The sequence below is a fragment of the Heterodontus francisci genome, chromosome 33, assembly GCF_036365525.1.
Source record: "Heterodontus francisci isolate sHetFra1 chromosome 33, sHetFra1.hap1, whole genome shotgun sequence".
Taxonomy (NCBI): Eukaryota; Metazoa; Chordata; class Chondrichthyes; order Heterodontiformes; family Heterodontidae; genus Heterodontus; species Heterodontus francisci.
Window position 1 is genome coordinate 42682525 of NC_090403.1, and position 9517 is coordinate 42692041.

At 42.3% G+C, this 9517-nt stretch overlaps 1 protein-coding gene across 1 annotated transcript; it reads right to left on the minus strand.

The window, feature by feature from the left end:
- Window positions 1–796: 796 nt before the first annotated feature.
- rpl27 (ribosomal protein L27) lies at window positions 797–9241 on the minus strand. Its single transcript, XM_068013387.1, has 5 exons — window positions 9143–9241; window positions 8308–8390; window positions 6892–7061; window positions 1806–1916; window positions 797–889 (listed from the first exon to the last, which is right to left on the minus strand). The coding sequence occupies exons 2-5, from the start codon at window positions 8386–8388 to the stop codon at window positions 841–843; spliced, it is 411 nt and encodes a 136-aa protein (XP_067869488.1). The 5' UTR covers window positions 8389–8390; window positions 9143–9241; the 3' UTR covers window positions 797–840.
- Window positions 9242–9517: the final 276 nt, after the last annotated feature.

Below are 9517 nucleotides of genomic sequence, written 5' to 3' on the forward strand. Positions count from 1 at the left end.
CAGCTGCATTTAATGGTGGTTGTACTGTTTAAACATGTACTAGCACAGCTTGCGCTTCAAATTATAGAATTCCTGGCTTCCAATATTCTTTGAAAAAATGTGACTCGACCAGTTGTTTCAAGGTATACGTTAATGATAACGGGAAAATTTTTCCCACCTCACCATTCCACCAATTTTCTCCTTCCAAAGTGTTTTGATTCCTTTCTGGGATACAGTTCCACAAGCATCACATGCCCCCTAGTCTGTCAGCCAAGTGGTCATCATCCTTGTGCAAGCCTAGAAGCTTTCAGATTGTTCAACTGCAGGAGACAAAGAGCTGAAGCAGACCTGGTCACCAACCAGTGTGAACACATGCTTATAGTTTGGCTCACTAGAACTTCAATCACACATGCTGCTTCCCAAACATAATCAGACTGTAGCTACAAACTTAAAGGTTTATTTGTGAAAAAAAAACTCCTTTCCATAATTTCCTGCTCCAATTTTTTTTCTCCAAACAGAAAACATTTTTTTATTTCTGGACTTGGCACCATTGTGCTGATTTACTGCAGTTAGGCCTTCTAGTTTACCTTTATTCTTCAACTCAAACATATAAAGCAAAATCATGCTAACAAGGCTGTTTTGACTACATTTAGTCAGGTTAAACATGGGTTCAAATTCAAATGGATCAAATTTGGAAAAACAGGATAGGCCTCTACAACGTGCAAGTTTTTGCCAGATATACAGCAATACTGAACACTTCAAATCAACACAATTCTATTATTCAGGCAATGTAATTTAGTCACATATCACACTAATATTCAAAACATTTTAAATGAATATTTATTTATATTGAAATACAATTTAGAATCGGAGCTTCTGGAAAAACCATTTATTCTTTCCTGTCTTGTACCTGTAGAAAAACAAAATTGTATATATAAGTTAACATCTCCTCAGATGTTAGAGACAACTTACAATTCTATTTTCACAATACCACCAAGTATAACCCATAAATGATCAGTAGTAGATTCATGGAAGGAGTGACAAGGTAACAGAGCCCGCTGCGTACTCTTAATAATACCAGCTAGGGATATCTCAAATGAAGGTCAAACCTCGGGAGAAAGTTATTGCAGTTTGTTCTTCACATTTACCCATTCAGAAGATACCATGGCAAGACAGACAAAGTTGAATTTGGGAAGATTACATTTAAACATTTCATGGACCATGGGTCAGAGGTAAATACAGCATCTACCATTCTGTTTGAACTACCTGACAGATGGTTCTGGAAATCACTGGTTGAGTACCTTGAATTTGGTTAAAACCAAAAAGTCAATAGACTACATTTAAGAGGAATGTTCCAACTGCTAGATGTTATGGAGCGTGATAATCTGAACACAGGGAACCCTGCAAAGCAGAGCCACTGCAGTCCATATTTTTAGGAAAATCACATAGCTATTAGGTTAGAGTGCGACTTTCTTGCTGGTGTGCATTTTTAAAAATAACTACAATCTCTTTAAGATGTCACATCTGTTAGTCAACAGCCTTGCTTTTAAACATAGATCATTCTCTGTTTAAATATAGGTCAAAGATATTCACTCCATAGACATCTTCTTGGGTATGAACACTTTCATCAGCAAAGTTAGCCTTAAATACAGTTTTGATCGTAAACCTGCTGCCACCTCCAAAGTACAGTGGGAGTAAGTAAAACGAACAAGGTCCAAGTACAGTTATATTATTCTTTTTATAAAAGGTAAAGTTTCTTCAAAATGATCTCCATCTCATTTGACACCCCTGCAAAACCGTGTCTTGAATCTACATTTGATTCATACCTTTCCTCAAACTTTACTTTGGCTTCCCGCCTGGCTTTGCGCTTCAAAGCAGGATCCCTAAAAACATCCTTGTTTACAATGGTCTTATCCAGGGGAATGTCAACTGAGTATCTGGAAATAAAGAAAAAAATAGAAGTCCAGTAAAAGGAAAAACTGCTCATTTACCAACACTGATTACAAACAGTTGTCTTCGACTACTTTGAATTCATCTTGTACTAACAGCTGACATTTAATTTCACATACAAAAACAAGAAATGCTGGAATCACTCAGCAGGTCTGGCAGCATCTGTGGAAAGAGAAGCAGAGTTAACGTTTCGGGTCAGTGACCCTTCTTCGGAACTGACAAATATTAGTTGTCAGTTCCGAAGAAGGGTCACTGACCCGAAACGTTAACTCTGCTTCTCTTTCCACAGATGCTGCCAGACCTGCTGAGTGATTCCAGCATTTCTTGTTTGTTTCAGATTTCCAGCATCCGCAGTATTTTGCTTTTAATTTCACATATCTAGTTCTTCAGAATTCTCACAAAGAAGATTGATCTGATCTGAAAAAGCCAGAAGCTGCAGCACAGCAAGTATGTTAAAAATGGCCCCAGTGCACTTGGGTTAGGGAGGCATCTGCTGTAAGTATGTTTTCCATCCTTCTGCAGGGTCAAGTTTTTTTTAAACTCATTCATGGGATGTGGGTGTCGCTGACTAGGCCAGCATTTATTGCCCATCCCTAATTGCCCTTGAGAAGGTGGTGAGCTGCCTTCTTGAACCACTGCAGTCCATGTGGGATAGGTACACCCACAGTGCTGTTAGGAAGGGAGTTGTAGGATTTTGACCCAGCAAAAGTGAAGGGACAGCGATATAGTTCCAAGTCAGGATGGTGTGTGGCTTGGAGGGGAAATTGCAAATGGTGGTGTTCCCATGCATCTGCCACCCTTGTCCTTCCAGGTGGTAGAGGTTGCGGGTTTGGAAGGTGCCGTCTAAGGAGCCTTGATGCATTGCTGCAGTGCATCTTGTAGATGATACCCACTGCTGACACTGTCAGTGGTGGAGGGAGTGAATTTTTTGTGGGTGGGCTGCTAATCAAGCAGGCTGCTTTGTCCTCTTGATCAACATTTGTTGCCTAAGCTTACAAATAGATTTGACCACTTGGGTGAGGTACTGGCAGAGGACTAGCATTTGTGGAATCAACACCATGTGGAGGAGAGACATTTGCAAAATTCAGCAGGAAAAATATAGGTTCATATATACTATAATGTCTGTTGCGAATTAAGGCAATAGGTCAACAGTACTTTCTCAGTGCAACTGGGTTTAGCAATAAATATTATTGTACCAGAACTGCCCACAACCCATGACCAATGTAAAAGAAAAACAGATGTACACAAATCTCATGACAATTAACTAATTAAACTGAATTTTATTAATTGAACTTAAAGGCATTCCAAATGAGGAAAATTGAAAATTAGACACAAGTGACCAACTACTGGATCATATAGACAGAAATTGGTTCTAGGGATGAGAAGCCTAGAGGCTCAAACATCGAGTCAGCAAAAAGCTTTTACTTTGAAAACCACATTTTCCCCTTTTCCAGAACTCCCTGTTTTGGCAGCCCTCCACTGCTGGCATGCCCACTGGTCACTGGCTGTTGACAGGCTATCAGTCAAATCTGATAGTGTCTTAAAACCCAGCATCCATATACACAACCAGTGGGAGTTTCTGGCTGGCTAAAAGGTGCAGGAACACCAGCTGTTGTCCCCCGTTCTCGCCCAGGAGGTGTCAAGTCCAACTTCTGCCCCAGCTAAACACAAATAACCTCAACACTGATGAAATCAGGGACTTTCAACTACATTTATAGTTCAGTTATACAATACTTGAACTGGGTAAGGCACTCGAGAGCCCAGTGCACTCACTGTACTACATCTGACCAAGAGCTCTTGAACGAGAAGTAGTGGCTGCTGTTTCTGCACCAGTTATCTGACCAGATCTATGTGAGGATGTTGGGGTTAAGACAAAATTAGGCTTGACTGAACCAGTCAACTATCACTGACAAGGTACCAGAGGGCAGCTGTCAGCTGAGGACAGTTACCAACCAAGCAGTCTTACATCCTGGAAAGGGGAACAAAAAAGCTTCCAACAGACTCAATGTTTGAACCTCTGTCTTCTCCACCCTAGAACCATGTTCTGCATATAATGTGATGTTTCTGTAGTTGGTAGTTTGTCTCTAATGGTTTTCATTCCCCCCTGCAAAAAAAAATGCAATACCTTTAGGTTCAATTATGGACTAAGTATTAATGTGGAAAGTGTTTAATTTCCCAACATTAACCTCTTATATTGTCCACCAAATTCAATGAGGAGGAGGGACGCAGGTAATAGACTTATTTGAATCAGTCAAATTAGTTCTTAATCTTCAAATGAAGGTTGCACTTTACACAGCAAATTATGCAACTGCTAAAATCCAAAGGACACTTGCAGTTAAGTTCTTAACCAGAACATCTTTCATTTTTGAAGATTTTGAAGATATTGAACAGAGGAACCAAATGTTCATTACTTTCACAGCATGTTTATAAGCGCTTGAAGCAGGAAGCATTTTACAACTGCAGCAGTCCAAGTCAAATTGGGCAGTAACATTTAGGTTAATTTAATGCTCCAAATATTTGATACAACCTGCTTTTCAGCTCCAGTCACACTGTGAACAATCTTCACAACATTCCACACCATCAGGCCACAACTAATTAGACAGTCAAGCTTCAACTCAAGTCGACATTTCAATTCTCCATAAAAGTAGACAGGTACTTTATACTGAATCCTGTATTTTTCAATTCATGTGGAACAGTCTGTCTACTCATCCTCTCACCTTTTGCAAAAGAGAGGAGTGATATACATTCCAGTCCCAACACCACCTCTCATACTAAACGCTAGGGATACGAGCAACATTTTGGTAAACTGTCTTTTCTCAGTACCAAAACCGTCCACTGGGCAGGTACAAAATTTATGAGTGCCCAATGGAATAACTTCCTCAATCAGGGCCACCATCTACAGATTTTAGACAGGGAGCACCAAACTGTTGGGAAGAGAACAGGGTAGGTCAAGGAAAATAAAGAGAAACTGAGGCTAACCAACAATTCACATTCCTCTCTTCACCTGGCACATACATGCAGCAAAGACAGTGGACCACATGGGGCACCACCTTCTACTTTTTATTCATCACCCTATACTAAGCTAGGTTTTCCACGCCATGCAGTGACACAATAAGCACCGAAGCTCCCAAGATAACCCTGCGGAATGGCAAATAAAATTCCAAAAATACCAAATAAAAAGGGAAAATCCAGCACACAATTTACCCTTGTACAGTGGGTTTTACAAAGCAGGTGCTGGATTTGAAAGGTTCTTATCCAGCAATTCATTACTGACACTCTGGTTAAAATCACCTAAATACACAAATTAAGTTCTGCAAAAACATTCAAAGTACATCACAGACAAGGAACTTTTATAATGAAAGTGCAGTCTCCAAACTTGAAATCAGGTCATTTGCCACCTACATTCAAGGCCTTCCATATAGGAGTGATCTTCTAGCCCTTGGCACTTCTAAACACATGACTGCAGCAAGAGATAAACTTATATGATTTGTTCTTGGGATGTGAACGTCACTGGCAAGGCCAGCATTTACTGCCCGTGAGAAGATGGTGGTCAGCTGCCTTCTTGAACTGCTGCAGTTCATGCAGTGTAGATACACCCAGTGATGGTAGGGAGAGAGTTCCAGGTTTTTGACCCAGTGATAGTGAAGGAACGGCGATATAGTTTCAAGTCAGGATGGTGTATGGCTTTGAGGCGAATTTGCAGCTAATGATGTTTCCATGCATCTGTCACACTTGTCCTTCTAGGTGGTACAGGTCGTGAGTTTGAAAGGTGCTGTCAAAGGAGCCTTGGTGAGTTGCTGCAGTACATCTTGTAGATGGCACACACAGCAGCCACAGTATGCGGTTGGCGGAGGGAATGAATGTTTTAGCTGATTGTGGGGGGGAATGCAGTGCCGGTGAAGAAGGCTGCTTTGTCTTGGATGGTGTCGAATTTGGATGTGCACTCATCCAGGCAAGTGGCAGAAATTCCACTAACACTCCTGAATTGTGCCTTGTAGATGGTGCACAGGTTTTTGGGAGTCAGGAGTTGAGTTACTCACTTCCTAGCCTCTGACCTGCTCTTGTAGCCACAGTATTTATATGGCTGTGGCAGTTACGTTTCTGATCAACAGTAAGTCCTAGGATGTAGATGGTGGGGGATTCAGTGATGACAATGTCATTGAATGTCAAGGGGAGGTAGTTAAGATTCTCTTCTATTGGAGATAATCATTGCCTGACATGGACTGCTTCGGTATCCAAGGAGTTGTGAATGGCACTGAACACTGCAATCCAGCAAACCTCCCCACTTCTGAACTTATGTTGAAGGGAAGGTCATTGATGAAGCAGCTGAAGATGGTTGGGCCTGGGACACTACCCTGAAGAACTCATGCAGAGATGTCCGAGGGCTGCGATGATTGGCATCAATAACCAGAATGATCTTCCGTTGTGCTAAGTATGACTCCAACCAGTGGAGAGTTTTCCCCGATTCCCATTGACTTCCATTTTGCCAGGACTCCTTGATGCCTCACTCATCAAATGATGTCTTGATGTCAAGGGCAGTTACTCTCACCTCACCTCTGGAATTCAGCTCTTTTGTTCATGTTTGGACCAAGGTTGTAATGAGGTCTGGAGCTGATAGGCCCTTGCAGAACCCAAACTGAGTGACAGTGAGCAGGTTATTGCTGGGTAAGAGCTGCCCGATAGCACTGTTAACGACACCTTCCATCACTTTGTTGATGACTTGAGAGTAGACTAATTACCGGTAAGTAGCTGGATTGGATTTGTCCTGCTTACTGTGGATAGGACATACCTAGGCAATTTTTCACATCATCAGGTAGGTGCCTGTGCCGTAGCTGTACTGGAACAGCTTGGCTAAGGGCACAGCCAGTTCTGGAGCATAAGTTTTCAGTAATACAGTCAGGATGTTGTCAGGGCCTATAGTATTTGCTGTATCTTGACACTGATATATGTTCCAACACTTACCTGGTTGGCATCAGGTGGTTGTAGTTGTACACTTTCACAAAGGACTTTATCTTGGACCTCTTGGCCACCTTCTTCTTACCCATTTTGGCAGTCACTTTACGAGGATAACGATCTATACCAGCAACCAGGGCATGACTGTAAGGTCTATCAGAGGTCCCATCATCAATGTTCTACAAGATAAAGCACAATATTTCAGTCATGGTACGACAATATTGAAGTAGCCAATATCAAAAATCTAGTTGCCACACTCAGTGTACAACTGGCAATTGTGCTAGTTTTCTGCTCAGTTGCTAGCACTCCAGATGCAAGACCCACTCCAGGACTTGGCATTTGTCACCTCCAGTTAGAAGGTTATGGGTTCTACTGCTCAAGCACATAATACAAGCTGACTTCCAATACAGCAATGACAGAACACTGCCATTGTTAGGGTTCTCAAACTGATCTTAAAGATCCCACTGCATTTAAGTAGAAACAGAGATTCCCCCCCAGTACACTGACCAATATTTCTCTTCAAACAAAAAAAAGTAAAATCGATCAACAGGTCATCCATTTCATTGCCATGTCTGGGATCTTCTATCCAATAGTTGCCATTACACTTTATTCCCGCAAGAACAATCAGTATATACCAAAGTAATTCATCTGTGTGAAGTCGAAACGACATAATAATGCACTATTATAAATAGAAGTCTTCTTCCCCAACATCTCTCTCCCCCTCCCCGCAACCAATTCTCGCAGATAAAATGATTGATGGATAGACTGCCCTGGTTAAAGTCATGAACATTCTTACAATTGTGTCCCCCCCCCACAATATTTGTTGTTATCTCTCCATAGCCTCATTAGTTCACCAATCTCCATCCTTCAACTGTGGTTCACTGCCTTGGCACTGTTCAATGTTGGTCCCACACCCACCTGTCCCAATGAAGCCAGCACAACTACAATCGTTTCTCCTCCTGTACCAACTTGAACATGTCACACGTGCCCAAACTTCCATCCTCATCCCATTTCAACTCCATGCCACCTTGTGCGACATTATCCAAGGGCAAAGCACACATATCGAAGCAGGACCAAATACCCAACTTCATTGTGCTGGGACCCTCGCCTTCACAAATGTTGCTGCACTCAGGACATCGACTCGGAAGCTTCTCCAGTTTAACAGTAGTAACAATGAAGCCACCTTATTTAGCTTCCATCAAAAAAAAAGCCAGTATCCAAAACCCCATGAAGCATCTGGAGATATTCTGCTACAAAGAGGTTTCTAGGTAAAGCACAAGTGTTTTAAACGGAGTCTCAATGCCTTACAGCCGGATGTCGCTCAGAGTGCATTTATCTCTTCACTAAAGAGATTCCTGTCCAACTTTCATTAAAAGCTACATTTATAATATATTTTACCAACAATCATAATTAGAAGAACTGTACCTTTACAATGACACCTTTGCGTCCAGCGTAGCGTCCGGCCAGCACCAGAACCACCTTCCCAGGTTTCATAAACTTTCCCATTTCTGTAAGAACAAGGTAGATTATGTCACAAAGGTAGCACATCAATACAAATGCACTTTGAAAGAGCAGAAAGCTCTTCCAGTGTGGTGACCAGCATTCACCTTGCAACCACCACCACCAAATACAGTTGTAATCAGTTATTAATCTCATTTCTGGCGTGTGGGGCCTTGCTCTTTCTTAGTTTGCCTACACAACAGTGATTGCATTTCAAAAGTAATTCACTGACTGTGAAACACTTTGAGCAACCCTATCAGTGAAACATAAATGCAAGTTCTTTCCTTCCACAAAACTGCCACTGATCTGAATGCAATGCTGGATTCTGTAATGCATGTAACTTCCCCACGACAGTCGAGCTTCATTGGGGTGCAAGTCTTTTCACAATTACAGTACATAACCATGCCCCAGACCACGATTGCATTTTCTCCGTGTACGGATGAATATGAATGTAAAGCTGGGATTGTGACGGCTGAGGCCTGTCTGGGATGTCTTGGCGGTGAGAAGTGGCGATTTGCCCGGAACAGACTCTGCAACTGCATCCGCTGCAGGGTCGGCTCCACAGTCAGGGGAAAGCGGGCAGTTTGCACACTCGGGGCTGAAGGCCTGGAGCCACCGCAGCTCCCAAATAAACCTTTGAATTCAAAAATAAGACCTTGGCCCCTCAAAGAAGAACAATTTGTTTCAGTAGCGGCTAAAATGGGAAAGCTGCGATGCGCCCAGACGGAGGATGGAATGGGATTGAAATGGGTAAATTTACCCGCTCCTTTCCTGCTGCTCAATGGCCGCCACCCGCCGTAAAGGAAGTTCGCCGGCTCGCGATGACCTTTGACAGCGTTCCCCTGATTACGTCAACGCCACTTCCGCTCCGTGCTTGTAGATAGTTTGTAGGTTTGGCAAAGCTTGACAAAACTACATTAACTGGAGGCAAATATAAAACATTTAGAATAAATAGATTGATGCATATAAAATAAACAGGGTTGCTGTTCAGTGTGAGATAATTAGCTGTGATGGGACCACTGCTAGTTTCTTAATGAGAATCAGTTTAGGTGGGCCCCATGGTCTATCTTCAACTTGTGACATGGAGGGCCCTGTTTCACACCACTCAGGATAGGAAAGGGCTCTGATGAGGAGC